At 37.2% G+C, this 13286-nt stretch overlaps 1 protein-coding gene across 21 annotated transcripts in view; it reads left to right on the top strand.

The window, feature by feature from the left end:
- The window catches only part of LOC105474624 (ryanodine receptor 2), a 786480-nt gene that overhangs the window by 591331 nt on the left and 181863 nt on the right, over positions 1-13286 (top strand). For all 21 annotated transcript variants that reach the window (XM_071073921.1, XM_071073859.1, XM_071073912.1 and 18 more), the window contains 6 exons: positions 730-850; positions 5507-5676; positions 6938-7158; positions 8457-8547; positions 11041-11181; positions 12607-12770. In XM_071073921.1, coding sequence (XP_070930022.1) covers positions 730-850; positions 5507-5676; positions 6938-7158; positions 8457-8547; positions 11041-11181; positions 12607-12770 — 908 coding nt within the window. The remainder of the gene's footprint in view (positions 1-729; positions 851-5506; positions 5677-6937; positions 7159-8456; positions 8548-11040; positions 11182-12606; positions 12771-13286) is intronic.

The raw sequence follows: 13286 nt of genomic DNA, 5'->3' as shown, positions 1-13286 counted from the left end.
TAACTATTATTTGAGGCCTCCTATGTGCCAGAAATTGTGCTTGCGTTTCACACCCTGTAATGAGGTAAACAGATGCCCATCCCGGCTCTGCAAGCCGAGCCTGTCCTAAAGACTTGCTGAGATTCTTGACTGTATCGTCATCCACAGTCATCCTGGGTACTTCATGTCAGTCTAAAAGAACTGTTAGGATTTATGTTCATCATTTCCTCCACATTATAAATCCAGCCTTGGGAGAAATCAGGGTCAAAGACCCTGCAATGATATGCAATTCATTTCTTAGCACAAAGCAAGAAAGAAGCTAATTCGATCATAAATATTAGTATATGCTCAGAGTCTAATGATAATTTTGTTTGTATTATTGCTCGTGTTATTGATACATATTTACATGTAATTTTGGAAAGTAAACTTTCATAAACATGTCAGATTCTCAGTATATCTTAACAGTCCCCAAAAGGATAAAAACTGTTGTTCTAATGGGTGAACCAACTGGCCTAGACCATAGTATAAATAATTTGGTGTATGCTGAAGTCAATGAAAACTGTGTGAGCAAGTAAATATCCACAGGTAAGCCAGAGACTATGTCTGAGAGAGGCATAACTTTATAAGTATACTGATCAGAAAATTATTTTGGACTTGGATTTCCATACTTCAGATTTCCTAGACAGAATTGTAACATTGATATCACAAAGTTGTTCTAATGTTTTCTTTTTTGTTTTTCCTCCTGTATAGTTGATTCATGCTGGTAAGGGAGAAGCCATCAGAATTAGGTCTATTTTGAGATCCCTAATTCCCTTGGGAGATTTGGTGGGCGTTATCAGCATCGCTTTTCAGATGCCAACAATAGCCAAAGGTAAGGCCAACTTCAGTATGTCCTAATTCAGTAGGATGTTGGATGACATCATGTTCTAAATGTTTTCCGTACTCAACATCCCAACCTCTCCGCTTCCTAAATTATGTCTATACTACTTAAATTTCTTTTTTAAGAAAAGCTATAAAGTATATATTTTATAATTTTTTTCCTTTTTTTTTTTTTTTTTTCTGAGACGGAGTCTCACTCTGTAGCCCAGGCTGGAGTGCAGTGGTGCGATCTCGACTCACTGCAAGCTCTGCCTCCTGGGTTCAAGCAATTCTCCTGCCTCAGCCTCTTCAGTAGCTGGGACTACAGGTGCCTGCCACCAAGCCTGGCTAATTTTTTGTATTTTTAGTAGAGATGGGGTTTCACCATGTTAGCCAAGATGGTCTCGATCTCCTGACCTCGTGATCCGCCCGCCTCGGCCTCCCAAAGTGCTGAGATTACAGGCGGGAGCCACCACACCCGGCCTTTTCTCCATTATTTTTAAAGCTGTGTTTGCTTTGAGATTTTAATTCTCTTTTATATGACATTTCAGACAGCTTCCAGAAAAGCGGAAATATGCACCACCACCCTCCACTGTCTCGTGTCATGCGTGCTATCATTGGTCGCATGCTCTTCTTTCTTGACCTCAGTTCTTTAGTTCATGCGTTTTCATAGTTTTCATTGTCACTTTCTTGTAATGCTTTTCTATTAAAAGCAATGATGATAGCTTTTGACGTAGAGATTTTAAAATCCCCTCTGTTAAAAAGAGTGTTTTGTTTGTTTGTTTTTGTTTTTGTTTTTTAGTTTTTAGACGGAGTCTCACTCTGTCGCCCAGGCTGGAGTGCAGTGGCGCGATCTCCGCTCACTGCAATCTCCGCCTTCCAGGTTCAAGCGATTCTCCTGTCTCAGCATCCCAAGTGGTGGGGACTAGAGGTGCCCACCACCACGCTGGGCTGATTTTTTGTGTTTTTAGTAGAGACTGGATTTCACCATGTTAGCTAGGATGGTCTCAATCTCCTGACCTCGCAATCCACCCACCTTGGCCTCCCAAAGTGCTGGGTTTACAGGCGTGAGCCACCGCTTCTGGCCAAAAAGAAGTGTTCTTTTCATGAGTAAGGATAAAAGTTTTTTTAAGGTTAAAGAAATTATTGAAGACAACTAAAATAAATGTTAAATCCCAAATATACTTTGTTTTCACTTTCTCAAATGGAAGGTTTTTTTTTTTTTCAGTTTTCAATACTTTATTGGATATTTATACATAAATCACTTAACATGAAAGACTTCTAATAGTAGAACAAAACATAATTAGGGGCCGGGTGTGGTGGCTCAAGCCTGTAATCCTAGCACTTTGGGAGGCCAAGGTAGGTGGATCACTAGAAGTCAGGAGTTCGAGACCAGCCTGGACAACATGACAAAACCCTGTCTCTACTAAAAATACAAAAGTTAGCCAGGCATAGTGGTGGGTGCCTGTAATCCCAGCTACTCAGGAGGCTGAGGCAGGAGAATCGCTTGAACCCGGGATGGTGGGGAGGTTGCAGTGAGCTGAGATTGCACCATTTCATTCCAGCCTGGGCTATAGAGTGAAACTCTGTCTCAAACAAACAAACAAAAAACATAATCAGGTAGGAAGTGCATGCTATATATAATCATTTTCTTTCATTAATTATGCCCCCAGAGAAGGCAGGCTATAGTAGCTCAAGTCTAGAATGAAAGGGGTCACCATATATCTGAAGGTAGCTCATCCTGTTTGCCAGGCATGATTATGAGAAAGTAAAGTCTTGTGTATGCTAACCTTAAACCCAAATCTACAAGGTGACAAAACTACCATAATAATCGAACGCTCATTATAGCTTTCGGCAAAGCTAGAAATTAAAAATTTTCCCTACCTTTGGCTTCCCTACTTGAGCCAATTTCTTTTCCTTGTGCATCTGTAGCTCATCTTCATCTGCTGTCTCTGTACCTCTCTTCTAACTCATGTTCATTTGCTTAAGGAAAATATATTTTCCTTATTCTATATTTTGAACCACAAAATAGACACTATCAGGACAAAGATAATAATAGTACCAGTGACATACAGATTAGGAAATAGGGAAGCATTAAATTTTGTAGTAATATGAGGAATAACAAAGAACCAAGAACATAGACTGTAAGAGAGCCCAGGTGTCCTTTTCAGAATGGGCCCAAAAGTTTCCAGGTACCTCCTCATTTCCTCCAGTCATCTGCCTTTAGCATCCTTCAAGAGTTTTCACGTTGCTTTCTTTCCTTTACTAGTTAGTTGTGCTCTAATATGTTATTTTTCTTCACATATTTGCAGTATATTGTCTCCATCGGGAGTCACAGTGGTTTGTGTGTGTGTGTTTGTGAATTTTGTATCACAGTCACAATGAAAGTTAACTTTTAACACAATCCATTGGTATTTGTTAAATCTCTTCTTTTTTTAGCCAGGTGTGGTGGTGCACACCTGTGGTCCCAGCTACTCAGGAGGCTGAGGCAGGAGAATCGCTTGAACCTGGGAGATGGAGGTTGCAGTGAGCTCCGGTCATACCACTGTGCTCCAGCCTGGGCAGCAGCGCGAGACTCCATCTCAAACTTTTTTTTTTTTTTTCTGCTTTCCTTTTGTGGAGAACGTAGACAGAAACCTGTCGGTTTTTATGTCACCATAGTTGTGCATTTAACTTTATGTGGCTATGCATTCACTGCAAAGCTTAAAACACCTATATTTCTTTCTCCTTTTCAATGACAACTCAATTGGTCTATAAGCATCACCAAGTAGCAGTAATAATGGTTATCATACATTCTATATTTAGTATGTGAAATTTGTCTCTAAAGAATGATATTTTCCCTTCTCAGGATTAGCTAAGGTCTTCCTCAGACATTTTTATCATATTTATTTCCAAGCTAGAGTATGCCCGAGAATAATAATCAAAGAAGAAGGGGTTCAGAAAACTTGAGGAATAAGCATGTAATCCTGCAGCTCTTGGCCCCGGGCTGATTTGGCCGCCCTGTCTGAGGCAGTAATTGCAGGTGGATGAATACAGCAGGCACTGCTGGTAATTGTGGATGGATGTATACAGCAGGCACCGCAGGGTGAAACTGCTGCTTTATTGTTTCCAGTGTGTTTGAGGAGATGGTGCAAATAAAACAGCAACTTGAGCCAATCCGTGAGTCTTGAGCCAGATGCATTTGTGGCATTCATTAAAACAAATGTCTGCTTGGATAAGAGTTTAAAAAGCAAAACATATAGAGCAGGATCAGTGGGTTGCTCCCCTTTTCCCTAGGCACAGCTACACTTTAAGATCATAGAATACTGTACATTTAAATTCCTTTTTGATGTGATATTTAGGAGAACTGAAATTGAATTTTATATAGATTTTTAATTGAAAATCATAGCATACTGATTTAACACTAAGGTTAAGTCAGCTTTGGCTGGATTTTAAATCCAGTTTTAGTTGGTTTAAATACAACTCTGTCAATTACTAGGTGTATGACCTTGGACTAGTTACTTAACTTCTCTAAAGGCTAGTTTTTGTGATCCGTTGAATGAGAGTCATAATAGCAGCCTCACAGATGGGTTGTGGGAATTGTGTAAGATCATGTCAGGAACGTTGCTAGTGCAGTGCCTGACAACAGCACAACACATCAGAACTATTATTCTTACATGTAAGGAAAGGAATGTACTAGTTATATTAGGTGTCGTTATACTACTACCAGGCATTATCCTTTCATCTAGCTTCCTTTAGAACATTATTTGTTTATTTTCATAATTCACATATAAAATTTGTTCATTGACTATAAGTGAAAACAGAAAAGTTGTCATTTATTCTTTCAGTTTATTCAGGATGATTGTGGGTCATGTGTCATCCTTCTCTGAGTTCTTGTTTCTTTGATGTTGTATCCATATGAAAAGTTCTGTGACATTATTTGTAGAATCGTGGTGTGTGATCAGCACCAGGTTGGCATAATTATATGGTCAAACAGGAAGTAAATCAATTCTTCAGTATTTGAAATTGGCACATAATCCCCTGATTTCTCTTATCAGTAGTCCCCAGTTAGGGAACTTATGGAGTTACTGTAAAGAATTCACTAATCTGTATAGGCATAAAGCTTAGAGTATTGATAGAGAAAACAATATGACCCTTAAATGCATGTTAAATGCTGTTATGATTAATGAAACATATTTCGTATGAAAACCATACTGGTTTTATAGTGTTATTTCATCATTTTGTTATTGTTCTAAGGCCTAAAAAGAGAAATATACCGAGATTATCACATAAGGGTAGATGAGCTTTATTCATGTTTAAAACAGGCTCGCTTAGAAAAGAGTGAAAATCCCCACTTTACATTTTAACTTTTCATGGATTTCACTTGGAGATTTAGAAAGTAGATTTTGGATGCTTGTTTGTTTCTCGTAAGTATCTAACAATGCCACGTCTTGTATCCTGTATGCAGTTAACAAGTGGATGCCTATATAACACTTAAATGACCTTGGCTTTAAATTGCACTGCCTTATTTCCTCAGCAAACTCCCATAATAGCTTGAGGGTAGTCGAAGAACAGAAAACCATTTCATTGAAAAGTTTATTTAAAACGTAAGAAGTCTAGAAAACAGCCATTTGTAATCTACCCATATATGGCACAGCCATTGACACCAAAATTCACTTCTCTCTTTTAGATGGGAATGTGGTGGAACCTGACATGTCTGCGGGGTTTTGCCCAGATCACAAGGCAGCCATGGTTTTATTCCTTGACAGGGTCTATGGAATTGAGGTTCAAGACTTCCTCCTCCATCTTCTTGAGGTTGGCTTTCTGCCAGATCTCCGGGCGGCTGCTTCTTTAGATACGGTGAGATTGGAGCAATGGACTTCCTCCTCTCTTGACTCTTCATTCTGTGCCTTATGATATATTCATATATATTTATATATCCATTGATTAATTTATTGACAATGAATGTTTATTGAGTACCTGTTATATTTTCAGGTAAGCCATGAGTAAACAGAAAATAAAACTAGTCTATGTTCTCAAGGAATTCACTGAATAAACTGACAACCTCAGGAAACTTCCCACTGACCAAAAAGAATATGATAAGAATTCTGATAAGGTGCTGTGGGATTCAATAAGAGGTTCACATAACTCTAATTTGGGAGGTCACAGTGACTCCTGTTAACCTCTGTTCGGTGTCAACCTCCAAATTGGCCTAAACACTTATGCTTCTCAATAAAAGCAATTAAAGAATTGCGATGATTTAATGGATATTGTTGAGTCATGATCATCTTGGTGTCTTCATTTGTTAAGGTACAAATGGATTGAAATCTGTTCTGTATATTGGGTGACCCACACGGAGAATCTGCCATTATCAGCTTAAATGTTCTTCTCTTTGAAACACTGTGGAATAAGCTGAAGTTCTAAATGTTGTTATAGTAGTTATACTACTATACACATTTAATACCTACTTTCAAGTACTCATTAATTTTATCAGTTCAGTGTGCTTTTTTGATTTCAAAGTACATCAGGACTTGAGCTGACAGTAGCCCCTTCATGAAATATACGAGAACAGAATCACAAAACTGAAATGAAAACTTTTTTTCTTTGTTTTGCATATTCAGATGAAATTCTGGACCTGAATAGTATGGATGATAACACAGTAATACAGTTATCCTTTGATTATTGGTGCTGATAGACATGAGAAGAATAAATATGAATCATAAAGAGAATTCAGAAAGAGTTTTTGCTTATGAGATCTACTGTGAGAATAAGCTCCTCTCTTTGTCTAGCAAAGGAAAATACTCACATCTGTGATATTATCATCTTCTTACATTGATCCTACCATTGATATTTAATGATAGAATCTGAACCTATTAAGCTTTTTGAGGAGATAGGTGTCATTTCATTCATTTTTATCTGTTTATGAACAATTGATAGTTGATTGTTTTTAGTGGTAAAAATCATATGAACCCCACATTTAAAGATATAACTGAAGAATACATTTACATGTCTCATAGCGCTATCATCTTCTAGATAGTGAAATTATATGTTCCCATGTTGATCCCTTTGAAAGTTATCTACTGCCAAACACAAATGGCCTTCTACTCTGATTCTTTTTCAGGCGGCTTTGAGTGCTACAGACATGGCCTTGGCCCTCAATCGGTACCTTTGCACGGCCGTCTTGCCGTTGCTAACAAGATGTGCTCCTCTCTTTGCTGGCACAGAGCACCATGCTTCTCTCATTGACTCATTGCTTCATACTGTATATAGACTTTCTAAGGGCTGTTCACTTACCAAAGCTCAGCGGGATTCTATAGAAGTTTGTTTGCTCTCTATTTGTGGGTGAGTGGATAACAAATTCTACACCAGCTTCTTCTTTAAAAAACAGAATTTACAGTGTGGCTTTTGACAGATTATTTGGAATTTTGGAACCATTTTCCATACCACAGATTTCATTCATTTTAGGTAGTCCCATATACTGAGGTATGAGTCTTCTCTGAGCGCCCTTGCTCCCAGTCGAGTTCCGGAGTGTTCCTCCAAGCCTCCCTAGGGTATCCAGCTGTTGGATATAGCTTTTGACCAGTTACAGAATACTATTCTGGATGTTGGGAGTGGGGAGAAATTGTGTCGGGAGTCCTTGGCCACCTTAGGTGAGATGAATAGATCTCGCCTTTTGACTGTGTTTGATGATTTAACTCCTCTTCTAGAAGAGAAAAGAAAAAAGGGACTTCTTAAATATAAAATGTGATACAGCATAATATTAAAACCATATTTTTGTGGGGCATTGATGAAGGCTGAATATTTCCTCCAACCTGGAAAACCATTTCCTATCAGTAGAAGTGCTAGAATGTGTTACTATGAAAACCAGAAACGTATCTCCCCCTGATGAAGTTTTGCCTGTGAAAGTGAGAATTTCTCAAGCCCCTAGAAAGAACATGGCTCCTTTGTAACTGCTCTAGGAACTCTTGCCTGGCAGTCCCTGGGGGAAGGGCAGGTTTTCACCCATGGTAGAGTGTCTGGGTTGAGAGCCAGATGGCACTGAAGGAGGTGGAAAATCAGAAGAGTAGCTCTTTAACTTCCCTAGTCTAAGATTCTGTAAAATTGAACCAAAATGCCTCCCTCACAGAGATTTTCTAAGTGTTAAACGAGGTAAAACACTTGCTGTTGCCTGACGCAGTAGATGTTCACTATGTATTCATTTTCGCTCCCCTTCTTCTCTGGCAAATTTGCTGTCTCAGCCATTTTTTCGTCCTTTCTGTTCCAATATTCCCTCTTCTTTTTGCCTCTTACCATACATTGGAATGAGGGAAGGGACATTTACTGAAATTAATGGAGGAAAGTCTTAGGAAACAGTGGGGTCTACATTTTTGAGTGGTTTGGAAAGGAAGGAGCAGAACAGAAATATCTTCTGTAGCAAAGAAGGGGTGGTCTTCAGATCTGAGGGATAGAGATGAGTTGGGAAATCTAACCTTACATAAAATTAACTAAGTAGCTGATCTTTGGACAAAGAGCATCTAATGAATACCATCTGAAGAGAGGTATAGATTCAGGTCCTTGGCTTACATAATTTATTCTAATGAATGATCTACTTAGTTTAGACACATTTCTCAGCATTATTAACATTAACTTTGTTCCAACAGACAACTGAGACCTTCTATGATGCAGCACTTACTCAGAAGATTAGTATTTGATGTTCCATTATTAAATGAACATGCAAAGATGCCTCTTAAAGTAAGTGCAGGAAATGTGTGTAGATATTTGATGACTGGTTTCTCTGACTTTATTTTCTATGACAACATATACATTCCTTAGATACATCATGCTTGATGCTGGAAAATGTCTCCCAATTATTGAAATGGGCATTTAGAAGTTATAGGAATGTATATATCAACTTTAAATAAATAAGTTCTATAAGATTATAGAAATCTTAACAATGATTTCAATATAAACAATGGAAATAGAAATCAACGGGAAAAAGAAAAAGGACCACAGGGAAAATAAAAGCCAAGATATTCTTAAGTTGGAAAACATGGTAATAGGCCTGGCCTAAAATATTATTAGAAACCTTGAGGGATAAAGACCAGGCTTTAAAGACAACATTTTCTAAGTTAATAATCACATGACAGGCTCCAAATGTCACTTCATAGGGTTAAAGATAACCTCTCTGTGTATGCAATTATAGTTTGTCACATAGTATAGAAAAATCACTGGTATTTTCTCTAAATTTACTGTTCTGTTCAGGATCAAGTCTCATTCTATCTTACTGAGTTGGGAATGTTTTCTTGTCCTTTAATATCATAATCTAGACTCAGAATATAGAATACAGTGTTTGCATCAAAGTTATATAGTAATGTGATGGATTTTTTAATAGATGGCCACTCTGCAATGCCATCCAGTAGCATTATTTTTTCCCCAATGGCTACCCAGTACTAGTGCTGAAGAAGTATGAGATATGAAGAGTCTATATGTAGCTGTTACAGTAAGCATCCTGGATATTTAGCAAAAGTAATCTTTCTCTGTGAAAACTGACTTTGTTTTAATAAATCTAGATACATTAGTGAATTAGATAAAATAAATTATATTCTTGCTAAAAATTCTGCTTTTATGTTTTTTGTCATCTAGAATGGTCCTTGTCTTGCAAAATTTTTTGATACAAATGAGCTGGAAAATTCATGAAAAAAGATACAGTCTCATGCTGTTACCCTTATGCAATAAAACTCTCTTACATTAGAGATATGTCAGTGTGAAGCCAAGCATATTAGATCTCAGTATTTCATCATTTGTGACTCCTAAATTGTGTGGATGTGTTCATTTTTTTGTAACTGAAAGGACAAGTAAATGAGTTGTAATATTTTAACAATAAGACATGCAGCCCACATTAGTAACAGTCATTCTTACGATTTATTTTCTTCCTTAGATATCGGAAAGAGTCCAAATATGTATAGTCATATAGATCAGTTTATTAATTTGACAAATATAGATCAAAAATAAATTATCTAAAGAACTACCAAATAATTGAAAGATTCTCTGCTTGTCTTTGACATTCCAGTTTAGTTCTAAACAAGCAATATGCATAGGTGAAAATGCAAGGAGCAGTGTAGACAATCAGTAAAGTAATAAATTGCATCCGTAACCCCCAAAGAAATGTAGACAAAGAAGTGATCCAAGTAGAGTGGTTTTGGAAATTTACTTGGAGAATTAAGTACTGAGGCAAGCCATAGGGAGGCAGAGACAGAGCAAAAAGAATCACAGATGTATAGTTCCTTTATTGTGCTTCTGGGCCGTCCCGACATCAGTCCCTTCGTTTTACATGTGGATTGCAAGATATTAATAACAATTCATAAAATTATAAGTAAATGATTAATGTAGAACTCAGAGATACGTAGAATCCAAACAACCTCATAAAGAATGCTGTACAAGATATAGTTATTTGTAAAATTGGGCGTTTGGTCCTCATATTGCAATCAGTGTTAAATTTGAAAGAGACATAGTGTGTCAGTCGGGGTTCTCTAAAGGGGCAGAACTAATGGAATAGATGTATATATGAAGGGGAGTTTATTAAGGTTTATTAAGGAGTGCTGGCTCACACAGTCACCAGGTGAAGTCCCACAATAGACCATCTGCAAGTCGAGGGGGCAGGAAGCCAGTCCAGGTTCCAAAACCTTAAACGTAGGGAAGCCAACAGTGCAGCCTTCAGTCTGTGGCCAAAGAACCAAGAGCCCCCGGTAAATCACTGGCGTAGGTCCAAAAGCCTAAAAGCTGAAGAACTTGGAGTCTGATGTTCCAGGGCAGGAAGCACCCAGCATAGGAGAAAGATGAAGGCCAGAAGATTCAGCAAGTCCAGTCCTTCCGCATTCTTCTGCCTGCTTTTATCCTAGCCCTGTTGGCAGCTGATTAGATGGTGCCCACCTAGATTGAGGGTGGGTCTGTCTCTCCCTGTCCACCCACTGACTCAAATGTTAACGTCCTTTGTCAACACCCTCACAGACACACCCAGGATCAATACTCTGCATCCTTCAATCCAGTCAAGTTGACCCTCAATATTAACTATCACACGTAGTATCCACGGTGATAGTATTCTCCAAGAGAGTTTACATGGGATTGAGCAATTTCACTTCAGTTGACCTTATAATGTAGCATTACAGTGTCTTATGAGGAGAAATGAAAAAAAAAATCCAAAAGGTTTTGATAGCTCATTGCTTTTGTAACTGTTTTCCTACATAGCTGCTGACAAATCATTATGAAAGATGCTGGAAATATTACTGCCTGCCTGGAGGGTGGGGAAACTTTGGTGCTGCCTCAGAAGAAGAACTTCATTTATCAAGAAAGTTGTTCTGGGGCATTTTTGATGCCCTGTCTCAAAAGGTAATTTAAGATTTTGTGGGTTCGTTTGTATCAGTCCAATGGCACAAAGCCACACTTTCTTAGTAAGATAGTATTCCTAGTTGAATACTGTCTTTGCTAACCAAGACACATATGGTTTTATTTTTTCTCTTTTCTCAACTTCATAATAAATGTTGAAAATGCAATTTATATTTATTTTTCTTAATCATTATGGTAGCATTTTCCTTGTGATCACAACACTGTTTCTGAATGTCAAATGGCTAAGCAGTTCAGGAAATTACGCACAGGGTTGATAAGTTTCTGGCGCATTTGGACTCAGACTCTCCCTAGTCCCATCTCCAATCTTATAAAGGCCAAAGAAATTATATCCAATACAAAAATATAAAACATGAAATCTTATGTAATTGTAATATCCCGGTCTCCTGCTAAAGTCTCCAGCTTTGCTGCTATGGAGCTTTAGATACCTTCACTCAATGTTGCATTGCATATATGGCATTCCCTTATAGTTGCAAAATTTATAATGAATAGTTCCTGTGTTTTCAGATGGCTGGCAGGTGTTGATCTTAGAGAAAAGGCAGAACAACAAGTCTTGTATGTTCATGCTTAAATTAATCAAAATTAGTTTGAATTCCCAGATTGACATTATTAGATGATTGGAGTAGTATTACCACAAGTTTGCTACATAGTAGAGGAATGTTTGTCTGCAATTACATTTGGTAGCAACACTTTAATGCTTTTTCTTACTGAATTTCCTTTGGTAAACTGAGTCCTTTTAAAATAATGTGTAAGTATTTTTTAGAATCATTTATGTTTATTTAACAATGAACATTTAAAGTGAAATAATTTAAATTATTATTTTTATTTTTTAGAAAATCTATAAATATAAATTTAACTTAATACTCAAATACCTCTTCCTATAAATTTTTATCATGCATACTTTCTATGGAATTTCTTTTCCAGCTCAGAATTTTATTTTTCAAACCTTTATAATGCAACATGGATCGGTTAAAATTTCTCACTCTCTAGAATGTTATGCTTTCTGTATTTTTCATGTATACTCATTATAATGTACAGGAATTATCTATAACTAACTATAAGTAATATAGTCCCTATTGACTGAAATGATGTTTATCTTGTAACGATATTTTACACGTTGACGATATTAAAGTTTACTTCATTTCCAATGTGTTGGAGAGTCAAAGATTTTATTCTCCTTAAACTGAAACTGCTGCAGCTTCTTTTATGTTTGTAAATCTAGCTGCAGCTTCTTTTATGTTTGATGGGGTTTTAGGCTCTGTGTTTCATTTTCTAGAAAAAGAATTATCAGAGAGTTCAGTTAGCCCAGGGTAATTCAGATTTTCTTCTGCAACCTTCTGTAGCCCTGATGATCATGCTGACAACTTTTGCTATATAGTAATTTCTTTTTTGGTCCTCCATTTTTCCCAGAAATATGAACAAGAGCTTTTCAAACTGGCACTGCCTTGCCTGAGTGCAGTTGCGGGAGCTTTGCCTCCAGACTACATGGAGTCAAATTATGTCAGTATGATGGAAAAACAGTCATCAATGGATTCTGAAGGGAACTTTAACCCACAACCTGTTGATACCTCAAAGTATGGACTCTTTCTATTGCAGCAGATTTTTATTGTAAATGATGTGTGAAGTCTGAAATTGAATAAGGTACTAAAGTGAACTTTCTCTAATACATGCCCCCTTTGAATTGGTATCCTTTTAATAGGGGTCCTTTTAATTTATAAAATGATAGTAATAATAATGATTATACTAATATCAGAAATAGATAAGATGTACCTTCGAGGATATTTTTAACACAATCAAGACTCTGTATATGTAATATCTATAATAGAATTAAGAAAGTCTGTCAGTTATATTTTTAGTTGAAAAATTACCCTAAATGTTTAATAGTAACTATGAATCAACCTCTATATAACATCTTTTACTTAGGATATTCCCAGCATGCACTGCAAAGCTGTTTCTGTGAGTGGCAAGGGAATCCCTTCACCCATCACTACATCTCAGCAAGGTCCAGGGTTCACAGCTGATGTTCAACTTGATAAAACACAGCACGAGATGGAAGGGAATATCGAATGAGAATTTTTCTGGAAAATTCA

This window comes from Macaca nemestrina, chromosome 1 (assembly GCF_043159975.1).
Source record: "Macaca nemestrina isolate mMacNem1 chromosome 1, mMacNem.hap1, whole genome shotgun sequence".
In the NCBI taxonomy this organism is placed as follows: Eukaryota; Metazoa; Chordata; class Mammalia; order Primates; family Cercopithecidae; genus Macaca; species Macaca nemestrina.
The sequence above is the reverse complement of the archived record's forward strand: the minus strand, read 5'-3'. Positions and strand labels throughout refer to the sequence as shown.